At 39.9% G+C, this 24,165-nt stretch overlaps 6 protein-coding genes and 1 non-coding gene across 12 annotated transcripts; 1 reads left to right on the top strand and 6 right to left on the bottom strand.

Moving 5' to 3' along the window:
* Positions 1 to 333: 333 nt before the first annotated feature.
* LOC148177126 (uncharacterized) lies at positions 334 to 1,336 on the bottom strand. The gene is made up of 2 exons (XM_088032562.1): positions 717 to 1,336; positions 334 to 664 (listed from the first exon to the last, which is right to left on the bottom strand). The coding sequence occupies exons 1-2, from the start codon at positions 730 to 732 to the stop codon at positions 378 to 380; spliced, it is 303 nt and encodes a 100-aa protein (XP_087888688.1). The 5' UTR covers positions 733 to 1,336; the 3' UTR covers positions 334 to 377.
* Positions 1,156 to 1,342, bottom strand: LOC148177127 (U2 spliceosomal RNA). The gene has a single exon (XR_015769874.1). It is a non-coding gene; the product is annotated as a U2 spliceosomal RNA (small nuclear RNA).
* Positions 1,343 to 1,762: 420 nt separating this feature from the next.
* Positions 1,763 to 4,986, bottom strand: AdipoR (adiponectin receptor). Of its 2 annotated transcripts, none has more exons than XM_088032352.1 (4): positions 4,857 to 4,986; positions 4,407 to 4,660; positions 3,682 to 3,939; positions 1,763 to 3,000 (listed from the first exon to the last, which is right to left on the bottom strand). In XM_088032352.1, the coding sequence occupies exons 2-4, from the start codon at positions 4,642 to 4,644 to the stop codon at positions 2,324 to 2,326; spliced, it is 1,173 nt and encodes a 390-aa protein (XP_087888478.1). In that variant the 5' UTR covers positions 4,645 to 4,660; positions 4,857 to 4,986; the 3' UTR covers positions 1,763 to 2,323. The 2 variants fall into 2 exon arrangements, with proteins under 2 accessions (XP_087888478.1, XP_087888477.1); XM_088032351.1 differs by having other exon boundaries at positions 4,401 to 4,660; positions 4,857 to 4,985.
* A 382-nt stretch (positions 4,987 to 5,368) lies between these two features.
* On the bottom strand, positions 5,369 to 10,395 carry LOC148177129 (uncharacterized). Its single transcript, XM_088032353.1, has 5 exons — positions 10,307 to 10,395; positions 6,311 to 6,761; positions 6,118 to 6,264; positions 5,866 to 6,067; positions 5,369 to 5,818 (listed from the first exon to the last, which is right to left on the bottom strand). Exons 2-5 carry the CDS (start codon positions 6,745 to 6,747, stop codon positions 5,462 to 5,464), a joined length of 1,143 nt encoding a protein of 380 aa, XP_087888479.1. The 5' UTR covers positions 6,748 to 6,761; positions 10,307 to 10,395; the 3' UTR covers positions 5,369 to 5,461.
* Positions 10,396 to 11,187: 792 nt separating this feature from the next.
* Positions 11,188 to 13,059, bottom strand: LOC148177130 (cytochrome P450 6k1-like). The gene is made up of 4 exons (XM_088031832.1): positions 12,004 to 13,059; positions 11,739 to 11,954; positions 11,438 to 11,689; positions 11,188 to 11,384 (listed from the first exon to the last, which is right to left on the bottom strand). The coding sequence occupies exons 1-4, from the start codon at positions 12,854 to 12,856 to the stop codon at positions 11,221 to 11,223; spliced, it is 1,485 nt and encodes a 494-aa protein (XP_087887958.1). The 5' UTR covers positions 12,857 to 13,059; the 3' UTR covers positions 11,188 to 11,220.
* A 2,115-nt stretch (positions 13,060 to 15,174) lies between these two features.
* Positions 15,175 to 17,294, top strand: LOC148177131 (uncharacterized). Of its 3 annotated transcripts, none has more exons than XR_015769815.1 (3): positions 15,175 to 15,757; positions 15,802 to 17,089; positions 17,140 to 17,294. XR_015769815.1 is itself a non-coding variant. In XM_088032966.1 (3 exons), the coding sequence occupies exons 1-3, from the start codon at positions 15,398 to 15,400 to the stop codon at positions 16,987 to 16,989; spliced, it is 1,494 nt and encodes a 497-aa protein (XP_087889092.1). In that variant the 5' UTR covers positions 15,180 to 15,397; the 3' UTR covers positions 16,990 to 17,294. The 3 variants fall into 3 exon arrangements, 2 of the variants coding, with proteins under 2 accessions (XP_087889091.1, XP_087889092.1); XM_088032966.1 differs by having other exon boundaries at positions 15,180 to 15,541; positions 15,596 to 15,757; positions 15,802 to 17,294; XM_088032965.1 differs by having other exon boundaries at positions 15,802 to 17,294.
* A 1,952-nt stretch (positions 17,295 to 19,246) lies between these two features.
* Cnot4 (CCR4-NOT transcription complex subunit 4) lies at positions 19,247 to 24,100 on the bottom strand. Of its 3 annotated transcripts, none has more exons than XM_088032401.1 (8): positions 24,006 to 24,100; positions 23,452 to 23,586; positions 23,042 to 23,405; positions 21,280 to 21,456; positions 20,036 to 21,229; positions 19,860 to 19,976; positions 19,690 to 19,809; positions 19,247 to 19,642 (listed from the first exon to the last, which is right to left on the bottom strand). In XM_088032401.1, the coding sequence occupies exons 2-8, from the start codon at positions 23,557 to 23,559 to the stop codon at positions 19,308 to 19,310; spliced, it is 2,415 nt and encodes an 804-aa protein (XP_087888527.1). In that variant the 5' UTR covers positions 23,560 to 23,586; positions 24,006 to 24,100; the 3' UTR covers positions 19,247 to 19,307. The 3 variants fall into 3 exon arrangements, with proteins under 3 accessions (XP_087888527.1, XP_087888525.1, XP_087888526.1); XM_088032399.1 differs by having other exon boundaries at positions 19,690 to 19,815; XM_088032400.1 differs by having other exon boundaries at positions 19,690 to 19,815; positions 23,922 to 24,011.
* Positions 24,101 to 24,165: the final 65 nt, after the last annotated feature.

The following is a 24,165-nucleotide window of genomic DNA, read 5'->3' on the forward strand; positions in this document are numbered from 1 at the left end:
TTTTGGGTTTTAGGCTCCGGTTTACAGTAAAATTCCTCAAATAAAATATCAAATAAAAGTTTTCATATTCTTCGTTCGTAATTTGTAATCGAGGAACCCCAATTAAATAGGGAAATTGTGAAAACTCGATCATGGAATTATGTTTGATTATTTTAGGTGGGCCGTTCCCGACTGTACTGCATAAATCAAACACTTTAGATGAGTAAGTACGGTGTAGTAGGCGGAATGAAAACACTAGCGCCAAAGTGTTTGTGGGGAGAATTAAAATTGAATTACGATTAGTATTACTATTATTTTTATTGTAGTTTCACTTAAGATCAAATAACCCAAAAATCGCTGTTGTAATTTTTATTTCTTAGTAGTACGTACACTGCACTTTAACTGATGTTCTTGAATAGTTTTATGTATGTTGGGAACAGCCAATCTTGCAAACGATTAGTTTTCCCCCGGTGTGATCCATTCACAGATAACATTTTCCAGTTTCTTCCTGTTGATTGATTATCGGTTTCGTTATTCATTCTTCTTGGCGATTTTTCGCTAGAACTCTGGTCTATCCATCTATGTATAAGTCCACATCTCAAAACTTTACATTGTCCTTTATTTTGAGCGTTCATCCTTCCATTTTGTGCCTGTTCATCTGGACAAGAGAATCTCTTGTTTATTCCTAGATAATTGAATGTGTTAACTCGGTTTAGGGAATCATTATTTTAGTTTACCTTTCTTTCCTGGCATATTATCTTCGATATTTTGTCAATGGAGAACTTGTTCAATCCTGATGAAAACAGTTCAGTTTGTTTATTCTTTATAGCTGATGATGGTACCTGGACCTGATGTACGTAATGTAGAAAATTGATGTCCTCTGGCTTCAATTAGTGTTAAATCAATTCTTGGGCTCGGATTTACAACTGATTTGAACGTTTTGGAGAATGATAATGTGACAACACCACACATTTGTCTGCGCAGTTTGTAAGTTTGTAACAACCATAACGACTCAATGCTCCTAGCAACCAGTTCGGCCAATCAGAATCATTAGAATCATTCACGTGGCATTTGCAGCGATCGCAGCGGTATCTCACAATTGTGGGGGAAAGTTTTAGCAAAGTTTCAAACCTTCCAAATTTAATCCCGGCCCTCTTAGGGGAACTTTCTCATCTAAAGTGTTTGATTAATGCTGTACTGCAATGCCGGGCCAACCCGCGACGGAGGTGGAGCAAGCCCCTAGCCTCCGTCAATTTCCAAAAATCAGTTTAATATACTGGCCCCGCATGCGGGGCGTATCAGATATTAAGCTGATAAGAACAGATACTACACTTTGATCTTAGCCATAAGGCCGAGAAGCGATAACGAACTGTTATCACCACATTCTTATATCCCAAAAAGGCGCGCCTAGCGGTAGCGAGATATAGCGGCAGCCCCATCTTTCGTCCTACTTCACACTATAAACTTCTAACGGATTTTTTTAGGCGCCAGATTTGAAATGAAGCTCTGCGATTGGTCCGATTTACACAATACTATTGATTTTTTCAAATTCCAGCAATTCTTACAAGTTTAACAAGAATTGATATAAATTGTGGAGACGTAAGCAGATTCTGTAATTTTTTTATCAGTTTTGTAATTGTTAAAAGTACAGTTGCGAGCAAAAAATTCTGGCCGTCACTGGTAACTAATGCCCTTCAGATCCTGTAGATTTTTAAAGTTTCTCCTTGGTAAATCTGTTGTAGGAAAAGTAAAGGACACGCAAATTTTCGAATGAAAAACGGGGTGGTCACCACATGATATATTTTTCCATGTTTAACATTACATTCTTTAATATTTGAAAACAATCATCTACAACAAATTTACTAAAAATAGAATAAATATAGATCTACTTTAAATTATCACAAAAGAACCGACCATTGTAACAGAGAGGAAAAAAAACTACAGATTTTACCAATTTTTATCGTGTATGGCACAAGGGAACGAAAAAGTTTTTAAGACAGAGTGTAGAGTAAGTACAGATAAAACACCCAAAAAATATACCTAAACGTCCGTTCTCTTTTACAATTGATATAATGTTACACTTACACGATATACCCTTCTCAAAAATTTTGATGATCTTAGCAAAATATATATTTTATCGTTATCGCAATATTTAGACATGTATACTAAGCCTTATCAAAAGCTTCCGTTACACTTAGAAAAAAAAAAGGTGTCGAGTCTTATTCGCACTGTCCATTGACTTGTGCTGTATCTTACACCAACAATTAACAACGAATCACATAACATAAAGCACAAATCATTTGATTTGCATGGATTTATTAAACTGAAATTCGAAGCTCTTTGGTTAATAAATGGGTATATCGGGCATCTCGCATTGCCCTATCGTCACCCTGTACATCGCCATCTCCGAGATGCCATGGTAGTGCACAAAAGCGCCCCCTAATACAAAAACATGAAAGATCTGATGTGAATGTAGCCAAATATCGAACTTCCCGGGGAACCACCTCTCTGGAACTCTCAACGCGTACAATATCGCCCCCATGATGTACAACAACCCCATTAAAATCAACCATCCCAGCGACTTCTGACTGACTTTATTAAACCATCCTTCGACGATACCATAATGGATTGCTGGTACTATCCCACTAAGCCCAAAAGTCATGAAGACGGCGGCCCGGAATGGTCTCCAACCGGACTCTGAGAATTTGTCCCACAAGCTGACCATGATGCTGGTGATACCCAAGGCGCACACCACCGACAAGTAGACTACTTTGGGTCTGAAGTGGCAGTAAAACCCGTAGTACACCCATGGAACGAAAGAACCCATTATCAACATGGCGATGCCGCAGTAATCCAATTTTGAGAACAATTTGCCGATGAATTGAGAGTGGCAATTCACTGTGTGGAACATGAAGGACATTCCGAGGCAGATTATAGCGCCGGCGAAGAAGGCGCCGAACACGATCTTCTCCTGGAGCTCGATTTCGATTGTTGGTCGCATCAGAAAGAAAATGGCGATGGCTGCAGATAGACAGAAAAGTTACGCTTGCACAGTGGCAGTTTTGTGTTGGTAGCTCTGCTGTCAATGTGTCAAACTGACAGGCAGTGTTACCAACAGTTTTGTAGACTATAAAGTCCCACGCTCTTAGCAGGTTAAAACTAGTTAGAATTTAGGTAACTCAATGACGTAAATGAGACAAATTCACTACAATATTAAAGATTCTCCACATTTCCATTGATCTGAACCAAGTTTTAAGTCTTCTCGGCTTAAATTTGATTTAGGAAAGTACTCGAATGTGGGACAATTTCCAGCAGATATCACATTAATCCGCGATAAAAAATATCGCTCGCTAAAAACTTTGACCCATTTCAAGTGTTTTATATATTTTTTATCACTCGACGTTTCGATAAGAAAAAGTTTAAAGTTTGCGACATATTAGACCGCCATTCAAATATGTAATGTGATTATTCGATTTAGTAATGACAGGATATTAATTTACATATTCGATAAAAGTTTATCTGCTCGTACTTCCAACACAAACAACTTTTTATATTATGTTTTGAATAAATCCGTCTCGATATACCGCGTATTTTGATTTAAAAAGTTACTTTAGTAACTGATAAGAACGTCACTTTCCGACAACTCCCTTATCAGTCCATGAAACCACAAGACAAGGTCAACTCCTCAACCTTTCCCCTCACCTATGAAAGCGACGCATCCAAGCAGATGCGTCCAGATATTCGCCGTCTCCGTGTGAAGCCTGAAGATGCTCTTAAAACAGGCCCGGAAGCTCGGCAACGGCGGTCGATGTCCGAATATAAGAAAATCATTGTCTTGCAACCAAGCTGGTAAATTCCGGAAGTGGCAGACAGACCAACCCGCTTGAATCATTTTTCGAACGACATGTTCGGCTTGACTGGCCGCGTTGTGAGCCAAAGCTGTGATGTCCAATTCATCGCCTGTGGAAAAAGAAGAACAAAAGAGTCGATTTTTCTCAACAGAAGTGGAAAAATAAAAAAAAAATGATTAGAAGGCGTGGGGAGCTCGCTGCGCTCGCTCATCATCGAGTTTCGGAAAAGAAGTATCCACCACACTCATAATGAATTTGGTTAATTTAATTCTAATCATGAGTGGAATTGCTTCCAATTCCGTCCCCGCTTTGGCGAATGTAAGGCTGCCAATTAAATTACAATTAGATATGATGAGCACGTGAAAAGGATTCGAATTTCGCGCGGTCGCGATTAGTATTAGTATTCGTGGCAACCACCTTCAATTTCCATAACAATAGCAAAGAAATTTCAATTTGAAAACTTCAAGGTTTCTTACACCGCGACTCAAAAAAATCAATTATACACAACACCGCGTTCGGTTCCCAACGCCCGCCAACCGCAAAAATAAATAAAAAACTAAACTACTCTACCTGTACCTAGAACGGCCGCCTTCAAGACGTCGCTCATCTCCGAGTCCAGCAAGTTCTCATCTTCAGGAGTCGACGGAAGGGGACAGCCAATGCAGTCCTCCTCCACCAAAGAGTTGACATCGTCTTCCAACAACTCTTTGATCTCCGAAGTGATGGACTCGGTCTCTGGGTCCCATGCCCTCCGCTTTCGGAGCCCCAGGTCAATGATGTCTATGGAATCCTCGGCGTCACTGTAGTGCGACATGTTACCACTTTCACAGCTGAAACAAGACTGACACTGAGCGATTATAGATAACTACATGTGTAGACACAAAGGGGGCGAAGGTCGATCGGCAGTTTACTCTTTCGATTACGTAAATAACGGTTTCGATTCAACGTCAGTTTTTTGGGGTTTTCTAACGGTGACTATGATGGGCTTTGTGGGGAGATTCTAGGGAATTAGGGGGTTGAACTTACCCTGGTGGCTCCCGTTAGCTTGTTGAACACCTTATACTGTTGGATTTTTAGAAAATATTCACTAGAATTTGTAAATTATATTTGACAGGTAGCGAAATCAGCTGTGGTCTATGGTTCATTGAGCCTGCAGGGAATTTCGACGCGGTTGGCAACAGAAATCGAAGCGGGGGATTGCGGGAAATTCAAAATCAGCAAATTTTCTAAAAAATATCTACAATAAATAGCCACAAATATTAGTTTTTTTGTTAGAGGAATTAAAAGATGTGTGAAGTCACTCATTTCAAAAGAAAAATTTACATAATATTGCAAAATATATTTATATTTAAAAAAAATAGTTTGACGTATTGGTGATTGCAGATATAAATCACAACTGAATCTTTTGAATAATTGGTTGCATAACCACAGCTGTTGTACATAATATACACAGTGATTCGGAAAAGTTGACGGAAGAAAACGTGGTTGTAATCTTTTGTTTTGACTGCTCCCTGTTTTACCAACCTCAAAAAACAAACTTTTTCAGAAAATAATAGTTACTTTATTAAAAATTACATCCCGACTATTTGGTATCTGACTAGTGCTGATTAAAATAAATATTGCTGTATAACCTAACAAAACGCCGCCATGATAACCGCCATGATGGTTAATCCGACCAATCCGTGAACGGAAAAACCTCCATTTCTCGGTTTGGTCAACCCTTGCTGATTAGGCTCGTCAACTTCGTTACCCAATTGGGAACCAGCGGCGGGATACCACGTGGTTCCTTTATCACTGTCGATTGGTCGTTGAGGAGTCCAACTGGTCATCACCGACCAATCAGGTCGCGACGAAGAAGTTGGTACTTCTGAGTACATTTGTACAGTGTTGCCAATTGAAGGAGAGCTGGGGGTATCGGGCCAACTGCTAGCACGACCAAAAGAGGCCGGACGTGTTCGAGCACCCAACATTTGTGAAGAGGAAGTTTCCTGTAATTTTTTAGTTAGAGACGCTGTGGTGTTTACCGGGAGATTACCGAGTTCTGGACGGGGAGAGTTGACGATGGGAGCCATGACGTGGTGGTGGGCAACTTCGGGGGAGTCACACGTGATGGAAGGATTTCTTTGGCCGCCACGTCATGGACGGTGGTCCATGGGTAGACTTCGCTGGAGGATGTCGAAACTGTCAGAGGATCAGAGAAGGTTTGGGAGTCACTGGTGCAGTCCCCAGAGTTCGGACTGAAATACCAATGGTAAAAACGCGAAATTACTAACTCTAGGGGATTTACATGTAGTTGAAACACTGATCCTGCAAGAAACTCAACGCTTTCTCGATTAGATGACTCGCAAATCGCAGCGCCGGGCCATCGGGGACTCCCCGATCACACAGCCTTCTTGTTTCCTTCAAAACGCACTGTTTAAACCGATCGTGGGAGCTGAAACAAAACAGTAGTACCACACTTTGATGGAAACCAGTCGTACCAACACAACGTGGACTTGGAGATGATTTCCCCTTGTGCGACTTGATCAACCAGAAGGTTATAATGGGACCCACAATGGATGGGTTCTGTGATGGTACTTTTGATGCACGGAGCGTACTGGAGGTACTCTTTTTGGTAGCTCGGCTGCATGCACATCTGGTGGACACTTTCAATGGGGTTTTCCACGGCTTTGTTAAACTGGCGTCTCTGTTGCTCGGTAAAACAGTTATCTGTATAGTACTTCAAGCAATCGACGAATTTGTTCCATGTCCGACACACCAAGTCGATGTCGTCCATGTTGTCGGGGAAAATCAAATGGGGCTGTTTTACCAAAGGGTCGGCTATACGGATGCATTCTCCATAGGCCTCTTTGGAGCAGTCGGCGCGGGCAGAGGCCATCGCGGGGAGGATGAAGAAGATTGGGTAGAGGAACAGCATCGTGAAGACGGGATCTGTAAAACAAAATAGTGTGATTGCGAGGGATTCCCTTAAATCTAGGGAATTTTCGTTTCACCAACATAAATCAAAATTCCTTAGAATTAGAACAATTTGAATATAAAAAAAACTAGAATTATTGTTTCCGGCTCGCTTGTTTACATAAATTTGAATAAACAACACGTAATTGCAGATCTATGTGTGGAATTAACCAATTTACTGCCGGAAATTAGACAAAAATACGTACAGTCAGGGGTAAAACCTTTCAGTTTGAATACTTTCAAAACTGTCTCGTACGGAAAGGTGCTTGTTTACCCCCTGTACCCCCAAACATCCCCGGTTTTGCCAACAATATACGTCCGCCATTACCGTTATTCCGATGTTATCGCCAGCCAACCCGTGCAAAAATCTAATTAGTTTACCAATCAAAACCTCATTGCGTGTGTGGTCCAATCCGTTCCTCGCCTGTACTTCCCCGCAATACCGCCAAACAAACACCTGGTCGACCACTTCCGGTCATTGCTGCTGCGGATGTATAATCACGCAAGAACTCCAAGGGGTCATTTGACCCCTTTATACAGTGACCCGAGGTCTTACCACGTCAATAATAGCCGCCGCGACGCCCGGCGCCGCTATGAAAATTTATAAATTTTCAGAAATACAGTTTGACCTTGGGCAAGGGGTTGAACTAACTTTGATTTGCATAAGTCCATACAAATCGTGACTCATTTGTTTTTTGTTTTACCTTGGAACTCGGATCAGGGCGGCCGTGGATAGCGCTGTTTCCGGTCGGGTGCATAGCCATCCGTGATTATAGAGCGTTTCTTTCCGTGTTTCCGCGCACTTTCGCTTTTATGGTGAAATTTTGACGGTTTTCGGGGAAAATGACCTTTGACAGTGGTCATACTGTAAATGACCTTTCAGTGCGTGTAGACGTTTCAAGAGAAATGCAATGTAAGATGGTATCTTATCAGATTTCTGGTGTAAAATCCACATTAAAACGTCAAGAAACGACGCGGAACGCTGATTCATTATTTTCGGGGAAGACAATACTGCTTTTTCGAAGATTTAGGTTAGATTAGAGCGCCATGTTGTGACGTGCGATCACGTGATAAGAAGCGACCTTAATAGGGGGTTTATCACTGAAAGTGACATTTTGGGGACTTCACCCGTGGCGGTTTTGGCGCGAAAGCCAATTTTTCAAACTCGTTATGACATTATCGACATCACGTGACCTCACATGCCAAATTTAGTGTCTGAAGTTGGCACGAAAGGGAAGAAAGCCTCGATAAATCTGATTTTTATCGAAAGAAAAAACCGCCTTGACCTAAAATACGCACTGCAGTAAATTAGTACTTCGCATTAAATGTCAACCGAATGATTTGCAACGCTATATAACAGTAATAATCATTTTAACAAAGCTTGATCTCATTGAGCTTTGATTTATAGGCGGGGGGAATAATTGACGTTAAATTCGTATTCGCAGTTGGCTTTGAGAAAAAAATACATATCGTAGCTAACACCATCGCAGCACATTTGACCTATGAAAACTAAATATTTGAGAAATTTGACAGTTTTCGACTAAGACACCGACATACGTCTAAATTGCATGACCTGCAATCACACGATATGACTGTCACGCAACACTTTTGTTTTTCTTAAATATTCAAAGCGGCTACCAAAATTAGAAAAAAAGTATTAACAGGACAAAAATTTTGAAAATTGTGTCCGTTTTTTATCTGAAAAGTCAAGTTACGAGGTGTCAAACGATATGTCTACGTGGTATTACAGTAGCGAGCAAAAAATGTTGGTTTGTTGTTTGTTTACAAGGTAACTTATAAATGTCAATTTAACGCCCACAATTTGTTTTTATAGACTACACATAGTGGAAAGAGATAAAATTACGTGGATAATAAATGACGTGTGAAAACACAGCTCTCTATTGCAGTTAATCATCAATTTCTTCGATGACTGGAATTACATCTCATTTAATAAGAATGAGATCTATTTTTAATCCTCCATTAAATTTTAATGTTTCGTTCAGGTTATACCAAGAATTTAATTATTGACACCGATGCTGCCAACCTAATAAATTATGAACGGTGCTAAGTCCATTGAAAGATTCATCAGTGTTGCGACACTTCCCGGCTTTTAGCCACTTCTTGACATTGTTTACAATGAAATGGAAACCAAATTTCGACAGACTTTCGCTTTCCCTAATTAAATTATAAAATACACAGCGGAACGGTGATCTTTAAAGAGGCAATTGTTTAAGCCTTATCGTTGAAACTAGCTACCGAATTTGGTTGGTAACATGTTTTTGGGATTGTTCGAGAACCGTGACGGCAGGGCTGCCAACACACTTGTAATTTTAAGGGCTGCGCCAACATCATAGATTAAATGTCACCAATCAGTCTGGTTTCTAATTAGTCGAAAAATTAGTAAACTTATCGTTAAAATTAAGTACCAAATTTATGTTGGCAACATATTTTTGCAATTGTACCACGAGAAGAGTGACGACGGGGCTACCATCACAATTGTAATTTTAAGGGTCATTGCCAACATCAAAGATCAAATGTCACCAATCAGACGTACATTTGATTAGTTGAAGAAGTACATTTATCGTTGAAACAAGTTACCAAATGTGTGTTGGTAACAAGTTTTTGGGATTGTACAACGAGGATTGCGATGGCAGGGCTACCAACACACTTATAATTTTAAGGGCTGCTGTCAACATCAAAAATCGAATTTCCCCAGTCAGTCTTATTTGTGATTGGTCGAAGAAGTAGTAAACTTATCATTAGACCTAGATACCACCAAATTTGTGTTGGTAACAAGTTTTTGGAATTCTACCATCACAATTGTAACTTAAAGGGCTGTTGCCAACATCAAAAAATTAATCTTATTCTGAATGGTCGAAAAAGTAGTAGGGCTACCAACGGACTTTTTAAGGGCCGCTGCCAACATCAAAGATCAAATCTCTCTAATCAGTCTAATATCTTATTGGTCGAAGATGTAAAATTAGGAATTACCCAACACCACGCCACCTCCTATCGTACGTTGACCACCCCGTACATTTCTTTCCACCGTGTCATTATTCTTCGAACAAATGCAGGGTGAATCACCCCTTCAACCTCCCCAATAGCCACAAAATATTGGAAAGGTAAGTACGATAATTACGCTCAATTTTTCTAAAGTCAATAATTGTATTCAGTGTCAGTGAACTTGCATTTCTCTATGGAACTGTCACAGCGGAACGATTAAATCATGTAATTTCGCGTAATGACAGGGTTGACAGAGATGACCCATTGTCACGATGACCCCGCCGAATGCACATCACAATGTGAAAAATTAATTGGATTAATATTTGAACTCATCGATTGTCGCTCATATTCTTCTAATAACACGTGAATTATTTATTGGGAAAGTCCTGGAAGCTCGATGAGAGAAAACCGTCATTTACGTAATGACTGGAGAAAATTAAAGAGAAAAAAAAAAAAACAAATTTGGCGCCAAAAATTAAAATAATAATAATAATGATAGTAATAAAAAAAAAACTTACTCGTTTTGCCTTTTGGGTCTCAACGCACTCTTTTCTTCAAAACCGCGCCAACTAGACCACCACCATCACCTTCACACTTAGTGGTCAACACACGAATGAACACAATTTTCCTTCTACGGTTCAGAAATCTGTAACAATCGATGGCGCGGCCGTGCATAATACCGCGCAACAATAGTGACCCTACCATGAAAAAGTACCATGGCCCATGGACCCACGAGGTGGTAATTATACGTTACACTTTAATTTGATCCGGACCTGGAAGATTTCAAGTTCCATACTCCATCAAAAATTTAAGTGTTTTCGAAAGCATAAAACCCGCGCTTTTATGTATTATTCATGGTATGGATATAAGAATAGGTCAAAGTTAAAAATTTATTTGAGATAAACTTTGTTTGGGGTGTTAGAGGTACGTGTTTATAGAAAGAATTTTTGATAAGAGTGTCGTCATGTTACCACGCCCATTCTTCTGAGAGAACGAATCGCTGGTGAGGTGACGTCAGAAGCAGCCAATCAGAACGCTCAAATGTTTCACACATGTTGTTTTTCTGTCTTGTAATTTATGCAGGATTCACTCTGAATTTATTTGGTTACTTGTTTTCTATTTCACGTTCCAGTTGGAAGCGAAATTGTTACGTCTCATGATTTTGTAATGAATGAAGTTAGGCTACCAATTATACACCAACTTTACATAATCAATTTTATCAAAATATATAATTAGAATCAACGTATTTAATAAATTATAGATGCGCTAATAATAATATTTATATTTAGACTATTGATTTACCGTCAGATCAAAACAGGACCGTGCGCAAAAATTTCAAAAGGGCAGTGATTTTGATATTTTTGCTAGCAATCCTGGAACGAAGAAAAAAACTGCCGTAAAGGTTTCATTGTATTTATTGATTTTTTAAACGTCAACTTCTGGTAACTTTCAAAAAGAGTCCTCCCCGATTTTGTACAAATAGAGAACTTGGATCAAATTTCAGAGGAACAGGCGTCTTCTCAGTTGGCTCAAAAACAAAGTCTTTGATAACAGCAGCTAACGCCACCTTGGCAACCAAGAGAGCAAACCGTTGACCTAAAACCAATCAAAGTAGCCTACACCAAACCACAGCCTACTTCATCTCAAACCTATACAGTTCCTAGGTCCTTCCCCGAACGGTAAATACGTGTAAGGAGTCAAATTCTTCTTATTTTCTTCACTAAACCGATCAGGGTCGTACTTCTCAGGCTCCGGGTAGTACTCAGCATCGTAATGCAGCCCGGAAATGGGCACCATGATGGACACCCCTTTTTCCAGAGTCAAACCTGTTTCTTCAAAAATGTAGTCTTCATCGGCGGTACGACTTAAAAAGGGTGCCAACGGGTACTTTCGCAACGTTTCTAAAAATGACAGTAAGTACAAGCCCTAGGGAGCCCCAATAGTACTTACCATTGATAACCATGTCGAGGTACTTCATCTTTTGGATGCCCTCATAAGTAAACGAGTCACTTTCATTGAAAGTTTCTGCAACTTCAGCCCGAAGCCGGTCCTGGATTGTCGTGTTCAATGCCAATTCGTAACAAGTCAGCGACAAAGTGATGGAAGTCGTGTCGTTTCCGGCGGAGAAGAACGCTATAGCTTGAGCCGCCATCTTGACATCATCGTCTATGGGAAAAACATGAAATGAAAGTTTTAGGAAATGTGGCGAACGTACCGAATTTGTAGCTATCAGTGATGGTCTCGCTCTTCCTCAAGTTGTTCAACAGGTCGATGAAGTCGTGGCGAATGATCTTCTTCTTCTCTCTTTCCTGCAGAGTGGTTTTGAACACGTTGTACAAGTAATCAGAAGCCTTTTTGTCGGCGAAAGTCAACCTGAAGATGTCCACGAATGTTGGTAAGAAGAAGAAACTGAAGATGGAGATGCTGCGGACGAAAGATTTGAAGTCTACCAGTTTTGTGGCCATTTCTAAGATCTCGGAGTTGTCGTTCCGGAAGCAAAAGGTGTTGATTCCAAAGGCACACGTTGATATAATATCAACTGAGTACTTCTTCATCATCATCTTCATCTCAACTTCTTCGTCAGCGTGCGTCTGGAGAAACGCGTGGAGATCATCAACACATTCTTGCATCAACGGAAACATCAACTTCATCTTCCCGGAAGTGAAGACTGGAGACAGTTTCGCCCTCAAGTTCCGCCATATTGCGTCTTTAGCAATAAAGAGAGTGTGAAAGGCGAGAGGATCGGCAGCTTCGTTCGTTGCGATATTCCGATTGGTGAACTTATCAAAGTCTTTGACTAGAACTCGTTTCAACACTTCTGGGCTTCTGATGAGAAGAACAGGTTGATGGAAGATGTAGATACCAACGTATGGAGTCGAATACTGGTCGTAGATGGTGCGGATGCGTTCAAAGACGTGTTCTTTACGGGCGGCAATGTTGTAGAAGCTACCGAAGAGAAAGAAGTTCTTGTCGAAGATGACGTTGCGTGATTTCCAGAAGTTGTAGTTTTTGTGGTAGATGTAGTACAAGAGGGCGAAGAGCACAAGAAGATACACCACTATCATCATGGTTGAACCGTCCAGAAAGAGCACCCACAGAAAACTGAAGAAAATGCGAAAAATGTTATTTTATTAACTGGAAGGTGTTGATTGTAGGGGATAGTGGAGAAAACTCCCGCGGATTGGAAATATCTTTGATGTTAAAAAAACTATCCTCGCCACGGCACCTAAACCGTTCAGTTTTTACAGACGGATCTGAACAATGGAAAAATTTGTAACTTTATATAATCGTTGCGAACAGCAGGATCTCTTGCTTTCCCCTACTAAGCTCTATATTATCGCTTTTAGAATTATTGATAACTAGATCGGACCATTGCAAAGTCCCCAGATAAATAAGGCAAAATCACAGTTTGCTTGGGTGAACAAAGTTGGCGTGAGCGTTTTTCAAAAATGACATGCTTACTTGATTTTTTGATTTGTCACAGGTTGCTATGTTTTAAAATAGAGATTTTTCGAGAATTTCTAAATCGTCGGTTTTACCCAAATTGCAAATTTTGGTTCAAAGTTCAACAGTAATTAATTATGATAAATTAAAAAGAGATAATTTTACATAATCTGTTTACCCGATTATATCATATTTTAAGAACATTCGCACTTTGTTTTTTGGTTCATTCTTATAATTTAATGTTTTTTTATTTTACTTATTTTTTTACAATTTCCAATTCTTCCAAAAACAGAATACAAATTCCATGTTTTAAGAGATTGGAAGAGCGTTGACCTTATGACAATAAAATTCCCAATTTTGAGAATTGAAGATGGAGTTGGTAACACTGATTTCCGCGATTCTTACAATTCTTTCTTTTGTTCGTTGGTAGACATGCAATAACTTTTTCAGCAACTTTTTAAGCGTGACTACCCAATTAGAAGCGCCAATCTTGACACATGACGCAATTGCACCAATCACAGCATTTTCCGGCTTAGTAGTCTACAAATGTGTTCGCAATTCTGCGGTATCAACTTACAACTTACTACATTTATTCTATTTTTTTTTTATTTAAGCCACTTATTTAAACGCTCGATCGCATTATGTCAACAGAATAAAATGTACAAAAATGTTGGTAATACTGATCATCGCGATTCTTGCAATTCTCTTCCTTTTTGTGTTGGCAGCAATGCTGTGTTTCTTTGATTAACCCAATAAATAAACGACAACCTTGACACGTGCCGCAGTTGCACCAATCAGAACATTTTCCCGCCTACTTGTCTACAAACTTGGTGAGTCTGCAATGTGGATTTGACCACTAAGGTTAGTTTCGATTTTGTTTTCTTCTGAATTTTGTATTTCTTACTTCATTCTTTCTCTTGTTGCTTTCTTTTACATTTGTGCCACTTTTCAAACCGACCGTTTCCATTTTATCGAGAGAATAAGATATCTACAAATATCGTTGGTATCACTGTTTTTTGCGGTTCCCTTTCTTTTTTTGTTGGTAGCAATGCTGTGTGTTTGACTGTAGGAGATTAAGCGTGATGGTTCAATAAGAAACTACGACCTTAACACATGACGCAAATGTACCAATCACAGCATTTTCGAGCCTACTAGTCTAAAGTGCAGCTCATTCTTATCAGTCCACTATCATGTGTAAATTTTCGAAAATTTTTGGTTGTAAATCAGGCTTTCAATTCCTTAGGGAGAAAATTAGGGGAAAATTGAATGTAGCGATTTTTTAAGGTTAACACGTTGTCAAAGTTTAATGAATTAATCAATAACTAATTAAAAATTTGTTGCAAAAGAATGATTTTAATACAGATTTAACAAGTTTTGGCAATGTTGTGAAAGATGATTAGCTTCTACGCATGTCACTGTTGCGTCAAGGTCAAGGGCTTTTGCTGCCAATTGTTACGGATAAAAATCGCTAAGGCCTGCTGCCAACTTAACTTAAATGACTAGATCGATAATAATGAGTTTTAGTATAGAAATTCGTTGGTAACCCTGCTGTGTCAATTTGGCGGTTGAGGTTAATTTCGGTTTTGTTTCCTTCTGAATTGAATTCCACTTTCTTCTTTGTTGTTTTTTCTTCTTTTTCGTCCACTCGCATTTTGTCGAGAGAATAAAATGTCTGAAAATGTGGTTGGTGACACTGATATTTGCGATTCTTACAATTCTTTTTTTGTTGGTAGCAATGTTGTGTCTCCTTAACTATATTTTTTTTATAAGAAGTTAAGCGTGACGATCCAATAAGACGCTTCGACCGTTGACACGTGATGCAAATGTATCAATCAGAGAATTTTTCGACCTACTTGTCTAGAAATTTGTTGATGATTGTTGGTGATTCTGCTCTGTCAATTTGATATTTGACATTAATTTTAAATTTGTTTCTTTTTGAATTTCGTTAAACTTTTTCGATCTTGGTTTTACTGTTTTCTTTTAGATTTGGCGCCAGTTTTCAAACCGCCCGCATTTTTAAATTCAAAGTTTAGTTGCCAAACTCGCCACCGAAGCTCTGACATATCGGCGTCGTCAGCGTCGTCAGCTGTCATTTAAAAACTGACATAAATGTAAATAATTGTCAATAAATTCGAAAATAATGTTCAAATAACCGTAAAATTAGCATGACAGGGTACAAACGCGTGAATTTCTACGAATTGTGCCGCCTCTGTGCCACTAACCAACAAAAAGACAAGACGCACATATTCCAAGAAGAGGGACGTAAAATCCAGCTCCAAAACAAAATCCAAAGTTGTTTATCACTGACTGTAAGTACAATCTGCGTGTGTTTTCTTTTGAATGATAGCCCCCTTGTTGCACAGGTCTGCGAGAACGACTTCCTGCCAAAAGTTGTGTGTTCTAAATGTCTCCGAACGTTGGAAGTTTGCTATTCGTTTCGCCAAGAATGTGTGAGTTCCGAGAGCATGTTGTCAAGTTATTTCAAGAATTTCCGGTACACTGAAGACTTTAAGAAGTCTGGAAAGGTGAGACCTTGCCCCCCAAAGCACGGCTCTAACGGAATTTGTAGGTGTATATCAAAGACACGACCGCGAAGTGTGCGCCCCCTCAGGTACCCGAAACACCGACAACTACAGCCCCCACGAACACCTTTACTGTTCAGAATGAAGTCAAGCCAATGGAGCACGTTCCTTTCTACACCCTCCAACTGCCAGCCATTGTTACCAACCAACCCATGGACAACAAACTTGTGAAAACCGAGAAGATCCTCCAGAACCCCAATCAGGTTCAAAACCCCGTGGGTTATAACCTCAACACGATTAACTTAGCGGCGATAAAAACGGTCCCCAAAGTGGGGGCTACTGAGGGGTTGAGTAACGTAGTCGTTAACGCGAACGGGGAAGTACTCAACATCGCCCAATTGGTCGATTTTGAATCAATTATCAATCAAGCTAGTCAAAAAATCAAAGTGAAACCGCCGAAGAAAGACAAGGAGGAACCGTTGATTAAAATTGATCTGACCAATAACGAGGTGGAGAGCTACGACACGGGTCAGAAAGCCCCGCCTCCGAAGAGTGGGGGGAAGTTCGCCTACGCTATAAAAGTAGAGGACAAGCTCAACCCGTCAGTGATCTTCAACAACCTCCAGGAGTTCAATCAAAGCGGTTTCAACGGTTACAGTAACCATATTTACCCAAACGGGATCAACAATATTGTGACCACTCCTAATTTAATCTCAACCGTTGAGCCCTCGACGGTGAATCTCAACGTTCTCAACCAGGATCTCAGTTCCCAGCCGCAGAGTTTCCCGAGGAGCTTCCCCACAACCCCGAAAATGACGTCTCCTCCGAGTGACGACTCACAGAACTCCCAGCCGGGGAAAACCCACGTCTGTGAGATCTGTCAGAAGAGTTTCAAACGTAAAGAACATTTATACCAGCATGTAAAACTCCATACTGGGTTTCGTCCGTATACTTGTGAGAACTGCAACAAATCGTTTATGAGAAAAGAACACTTGTTGCGTCATATGACGTCTCATAGTGGTCAAAAGAACTTCACTTGTAACATCTGCGATAAAAGTTTTTCACGGAACGACAATTTACTGAAACACAAAAAAACGCACGATAAACAAGCGAGTTACACTTGTGATATCTGTCAGAAACAGTTTGTAATGAAGCACTACTATTTAGCGCACAAGTTGACTCATGATGGGGACCGGTGCAGCTTAGCTAATGTATGGAACGCGCTTAAAACGTAGATTTTTGAGTATTTTGAGCTTTCAACTGTAATCTCATGATATGGTACAAAGTTAGGGTTAATATTATTTATTTAGGTTGCGTGATGACCAAAACCAAAAAGTATGTTAGGAGCTAGTCTTTTTTTATTTATTTTTTATGTCTTTGTACAGTATTCAGTCTGATTTTGGACGGAGGGACTCTAGGAGGAGAATTTAGTTCGGAAGGACTAAGCCAAAAGTATGTTTCAGAAGCTAGTCATTTTGTTCAAGGATGTAAATATTCAGTTTGATTTGATGTGTTTTTATTTAATAAATTAGACTGAACATGGCGGCCTTTCATTGTTCCCACTTTCACTTTCTTTTTTTATTTAATTTTTCTTGAATCCATTTCTTATTTCCTCTGTTTCATTGTTTTCACATTTGTTGGTTATTTTTCATGCTACGAACATGTGAAAACTCCAAGGCTTTCTAGATTCTTGGCTAGCCAACGAAACTCGGTGACCTTGACACGTGATCCAATTGGACCAATCGCCGCAAGCTTAGACTGAGAACATGTGACATGTAATCCAACTTCTGCTAGTTTCTTTTCTTAACTTTTACTTTCTTAAATGTACTTTTGATTCTTTTGTTTTATCTTCCTCCACTCATTGATGGTAAAGATGTCAGTTCTCGTGCTACCAACATGTTAAACCTCAAGGCTTTCTAGATAGCTTATTAAGAAGGCGTGGCTCAAGGTTCCTAAATTAAGCAGGTTTGCTCGTTACTAAGGCTGAAACTCCACCCTCTTTTGGTTGCTAGGGTCGTGTGACCATAAATGACGTCACAAGAAAGTTCTGTCAATTGGTTTGGGGTGTAAAAACATTGTTGATCGCCAGTTTTGTTTAACAAAGTTCTTGTAAAAGCATCATAGTGTTAAATATTGCTGTTTTAAATAATAATAGCAATAAAAAAAATCAATTGGAATTTAAAAGAGCTTTCCGATGACGTATTCGCGCCAGTTCAAGAGGCCTGCTCCTATTGGCTCAAAACTTTGTAGCAAACCTGTTAATTTTAGTAACCTTGGGCGTGGCTAGCCAATGAGACTCGGCGACCTTGACACGTGACGCAATTGGACCAATCGCCGCAAGCTTAGACTGAGAACATGTGACATGTAATGCAACTTCTTCTGCTAGTTTCTTTTTCTAACTTTTACTTTCTTAAATGTAGTTTTGATTCTTTTATTTTTTTTCTTCTTATACTCATTGATGGTAAAGATGTCAGGTCTCGTGCTATCAACATGTCAAAACTCAAGGCTTTCTAGATACCTTATTAAGAAGGCGTGGCAAGCCAATGAAACTCGGCGACCTTAACACGTGACGTAATTGGACCAATTGCCGCGAGCTTAGCCTGAGAAACATGTGACATGTAATCCATCTTCTGCTAGTTTCTTCTCTTTACTTTTTCTTTCTTAAATGTACTTTTGATTCTTTTATTTTTTTCTTCCTCTACTCATAGATGGTGAAGATGTCATTTCTCGTGCTACCAATATGTGAAAGCTCCAAGGCTTTCTAAATATCACAATGAAAAAGGGAGCAGCCAATGATACTCAGCGACCTTAACACGTGACGTAATTAGACCAATCACCACGAGATTCGAATGAGAAACAATCAACCGGTGATCCAACTTCTTCTGGTAGTTCATTTGCACGTTTTTAATTATACTTCTGATTCTTTTTTTTTTTTTGAAGATATTTTTCGTGCTACCAACATATGAAAACTTTAAGATGTGCTAGCCAATGAGCCTCAGCGACCTTGACACGTGCCGCAATTGGACCAATCACCGCGAGCTTAGAGTGAGAAAACTGCTAGTGTCTCTATTTTCACAATGTCCAAATTCAAGGCTTTCTAGATATCTTGTTAACAATGAGACTCAGCGACCTCGTCACGTGACGCAAATGCACCAATTGAGTCACTCCCCGGTTGTAATAAAACAAATATTATATTGTATTATATATTTAGCTGTTTTATTTTATATAATCAAATGAATATAATGATAATATTAGTTTTTAATCATTTGAAGATTGTTGGCCAAGCACCCACAGAATTTTATAATAAAATACAGCACATTTTAGTACTTCCGGTCTGTCAGCAATCATCCGACATGGGAGCATGGATCCAAACCACGTTAACAAATAGAAGAATAAACTTAAAAGAAACGAAGACGTTCCATCTGTCTTAACCTCATATTGCACATCTCTCCACTGAACAGAATACAAGGAAAGGAAAAAAACCGAAATGAAAAAAATTATATATTTAACGGATCCACACACCATCGGCAATGAAGTTTGCTTTAATCAGGACTTAACATTCTTGCTGTTTCGACGTTTGATTCGTACTTCTAAATCCGGGTGGACTTGATATTTGTGTGTTTAATTCGCTAGTGAACCAACTCAAATTTGACTGTTGTTGTGTTGTCGATGTTGTATTTAAATGTGATGAATAATTAGTGTAATTTGGCTGTTGTAGTTGTGTGAAATTTGAAAATGCGTTATTCGTATATTCGTGAGACCGCACTGATCCGTTCGGTATTTGTTGTATTGATCTAAACGGGTTACTTATGGGCGCCATTAACGGATAGTGACGACTGGTCGTGACTATTGCCGAGTCGAAATCCTTCCAATCGTTACTGTTTAGATCTGAAACAACAACAATAACAACATGACTACCTTCCCGACCAACTTACTTTTATGCTGTTGGGGCTGTTGTTGCTGTTGGACCTGCACGTTATAACTAGGCCAATTTTGCGTAGACGAGCTAATTTGTTGGTTATTTGACATATTTAAAAAAGGTAAAATTTTACTACCTGTAACTACTGCCTTCAATACGGATTATATTGTGTTAACTCGAACTTACCGAACGAATTCATATGGGTTGTTGGTTGAACGAAACCGGGTGGGGGTGGGGGTAGGTGGTTCTTAGTCCCTTGATTGTGTGCTACTCCGTTCATCTGACTGGGCATTCCGCTTCGCGCTGTAACGAAAACACAGTCAACACTCTTGTTATACAAACGACGGTTCGATGAAATTTACCGTTGTGTGTCTTATAACTCTGTTCATTCGCTATTAATTCCGCTAACGCTTTTTGTGTTTCTTGGAAGGGATCGAATCCGAGATCGTCCTCGGAATGCGTCCGAGTCTTCTGCATCTGTGCTTGTTGATTCTGAAACACGGAGCTCTGATAACCGTAGCCGTTCTGTCCGACGTCCCCATTCATATACTGCCCGTTGTTGTGAACCTGTCCGTAGTTGCTCTGGTGTTGTTTCAACGAGAGATTCATCAAATGTTCTTCCAACTTCTTCTGTTGCAACAACAACAGTCGATCCGGATTAACGAAGTAATTATTCAGATGATTAAAACCGTTCATGTTGTTCACACTGCCGTGGTTGGCCGGCATGTTGTACCCGTTCGCTTCTTTCTGTCCGTTTTTCTGATGGAAGTCCATGAAGAATTTCGACATGTGCTGATCCAAACCCGATTCTTTACCAAAGTAACCATCTTGTTGTGCCGGCTTGGCGTTGTTGTAACCGTTGCTCTTGTTACTGAGAGTGTCTTTCGACGTTTCGATTAAGTTCCTAAAATCGTCTGTCCGGAAGAAGGAGTCGATGGGCGACGGACTCGTCTCCTCACTCTGCAACGTTTCTAACTTGTTGAAACCGAAGGCCGCCGCCCAATCCTCCGTCGTGTTGATATCTGGGAGCGAATCTGTGAGAATGGAAGGCGAAGGTTGAGTGGGACTACTTTCGTCTTCGTTTCCACTCTCCGGGACGATTTTCTGGAACGAATTGTGCGAGAAGAAACTGGAATTGTCGTCGAGGAGCGACAGTTTCTCGAGTCCCTCACTGTCTTTCGTGCTCTTCGTTTCTGTCTTCACACTCTCCTTCTTTTCCTTCTTCTCTTTCGTTACTTTACTCTTGCCTTTCGCCTTCTCCTTCGATTCCTTCTCGGCCTTCTTTTCTTTCTCTTTTTCGTTCAACTGTGGCCAGTTCTCTTTATTCGTTCCGTTTGCCGTTGGTTCCTTCTTCACTTTCGCCGCTTCCGCCGTTGGTGCCGCTGGCGTTGCTGTTACTGTTGTTGTTACTCCGTTTCCTTGTGCTATGCTGTTCTGGTTACTATTGGTGCTGTTGTTGTTGCTACGTTGGAGTAGCGCTTCGTGCAGCTTCTTCTCATACTCTTGGTGTTTCCCCGCGTGCATCTGCTCTTTTGTAAAGCTGGCTTCTGGATCTCCTAAAGAAGAAGCGTGAAGACCTGTTTACACCAGACAAAACCAAACTCACCGAAATCGTGGAGGTACATGCAGTCCGGTTTCGGACACGTCTGGTTTTTCATGAAATGACTGCAGTATTTTGTTGTGCCTAAACTAGACTTCACCAGACGACCGTCTATTGTTATGTTATTGACGCTCTGGATGGCTCGCAACGCGTCGTCGCTTTTCATGTATGTCACGTAGGCACCTGGAAAAAATTGTATACAGAACTCGGCCACAACAAAAAAGTGATGGTAATTTTCCATGCGATATTTGAAATTGCCATGGTTATCATAGATTACCATAATTACTATTATTATAAAGTTCAAGTGACGTGTACTTCCTGTACGTTTTTATTAAAAAATAGATAACAATAGAAAACAAACAAAAGTTATCTCGACATTTTTTACGATAAAAATCCACTCTTTACTCCTGAGAATAACAAAATGATCAGAACCCACTTCCACGATATGTAATGAAAATCGGGTGGAAGAAGGCTTTGGAATTTGAAAGGTGGGTTGGCAACCACATTTTTGTCAAATGTCAAACGTCGAAAAAAATCGATAGATAAGAGCTCCCAACACGCAAAAGAGAAAATCCAGGCGTTGACCCAGTGACCTTGAAAATTAATTTAATAAATATTATTGGTCTGTCACTTTTTAACCCAATCGAGGCTCCGTCGTAAAGATTAACAGTATCAGTGCATTTCTATTTATAACTATGATCAAACAGCAGTAGCATTGTTTTCAAACAAAAGCTGTTTTAAATTAGCTGCGATGAAAACAAAATAAAGCGACAAGATGTTCGTTATTTTTCGAAATTGGTTTGCAACTTAGCTACACAAATGACTTTTGACATTAAACGCAACTTTGGATTCACGTAGCGGAATTTTGAATTTTATGGTGGTAACATTGAAATTACTAGCATTGACACTAAAATATGACAGCAGTGACGTTAAATGAAAAGAGAAAATTGAAACATGAGCTCATTTTTTGTAATTTTCAGATTGGCCAAACAAACTACTGTTTCTTCATCTCTGGCGCGTAACTTTAAATTAAAATCTGAAGACTTAAGTTTGATGCTCGCAAAATTTAAATTACTAGAAATGACACTAAAATATAACGATTGTGACGTTAAATACAAAGTAAACTATCAAATGTCGACGATTTTTTTTAATTTCTAGTTCGAAACTATACAATTTTGAAAAAAAAAATACTGGCATTAAGTTGGCACAACTGAAAAAAACTTGATAAATTATACAATATGAGTGAATAAAAGTAGCCGTTGGAATAGGGAGGGTGTTGGTAATCTTGCTTCTGTTTGACAGTTGTAGATTGTCCAAACAGTACTACCACCACAAAAATGCAAACAAGGACTCAAAGTGTTGGTGATTTGCACAGAATCAATTGAAACTTTCAGAAACAGCGTTTAATTAGTGACACAAATTAAAAGTCCCTAGTTTGTGTGCACAGCCTACTTTACCCTTGCAATTAAAGGATGCCCAAGCATTTGATTAGTGCTGCTCTGAATAATGTTTCTTAATCTCAGTGATTATTTAATGCGAAGTAAAGTATGCGCGATTAAGACCTGTTATTACTTAAGTCAGAAGAGTTTGAGGTTAGAATTCCCAGGTGAAAGGACTCCCCCTGTAATTTATTCAGTAAACAAATTACAGAAATTCTTTACTAATTATCCCCTTCAAAATTAATAAATTGCACAGGAAAAGTACTAAAAGTGAAATAAACTTTTTGTGTACGTTTTTCTAACTGACCTTCAACTTTCTCTGAACTTACTTGCACTGGGCCCCTGTGATCCAGCATATGAAGTGGACTGGTTGATGACAACTTTGTGAATTTTTCCGAATTTCCCGAAGTACTCGTGCCTTTTGAGGACTTCGGGGTCGGCCAGTCGCATGGGGAGCCCCACGACGAAAACCAGATTCCGCTGGACCACCCTAACACTAGCTAGATGTTTCCTGCTCTCACTCAACTTGGCTTTCCTCTGCTGGTCCCTCTGGCGCTTCTCCGCTTTCAGTTTGGCCACCTGCTCCTGCGACAAGGGCGTAAAGTCGGCGGGGTCCTCTGAGTAGGCTTTGCGACAGGCTGGACACAGGCCGTTCTCGTCGGTGCGGATTCTGTGCCAGCAGAACCGACAGATCTAGACAAAGGAGTTAGACAGGACTGTGGCGGGGTCGAGGGGGTACCTGATATCCGCAAGTGCACGGGAAGAAGTTAAGGTCGTCCACTTCGAGGGGCTCCATGCAAAGGGGGCACTCCACTTGCTCTTCCCCGCTCTGATTCAACACTGACATGGCTTGGACTCAAAATCACACGATCACCTGGAAAGAGCAAGGTTACGAAAAGACTGGAATAGAGTGAAGTGAGCCCCAAATTGTCGTCGACGTCTGCGATTTTCCCAGAAATTTGCAACATCTGTCAAATTTTCGCAGCGAGTTTTTTGCGATTTTTGACGTGTTTCTGGGAGATTTTCAGGAGTTTTCGGGAAATCGGGATAGGAGGATGCAAGGGACGTTGCGAAACCACCTGTCCCCCTTTGTGCGGATTTTAATTTTCAACTACTTCTATTGTACTTTATGCAATAGTTATAAAATTTCGCGATTGATTTATGACGGGTTCGACACGTCGAATCTTCACCGGAACTTACTCTACTTACACCAAATTTCACGAGTTTTCGATTATTTACGACGATTTCGAGCAAATTCACAATGATCCCAATCAAAAACGAATATTTACTTACTGAATTTTCAGATTAGACAGATTGGAATATGGCGACTATGATCTGGAATCGTTGCGCATGCGCTGCTACGACATTCACATACTAAAGCCACGTTTACACCTGAACGGGGATCGCCATTGTTTACAAATGTCATTTACGAAATTGCGTCAATCGGAAGTGT

The sequence above is a fragment of the Gnatocerus cornutus genome, chromosome 3, assembly GCF_029298725.1.
Source record: "Gnatocerus cornutus isolate USDA-ARS CGAHR chromosome 3, icGnaCorn1.1, whole genome shotgun sequence".
NCBI lineage: Eukaryota > Metazoa > Arthropoda > Insecta > Coleoptera > Tenebrionidae > Gnatocerus > Gnatocerus cornutus.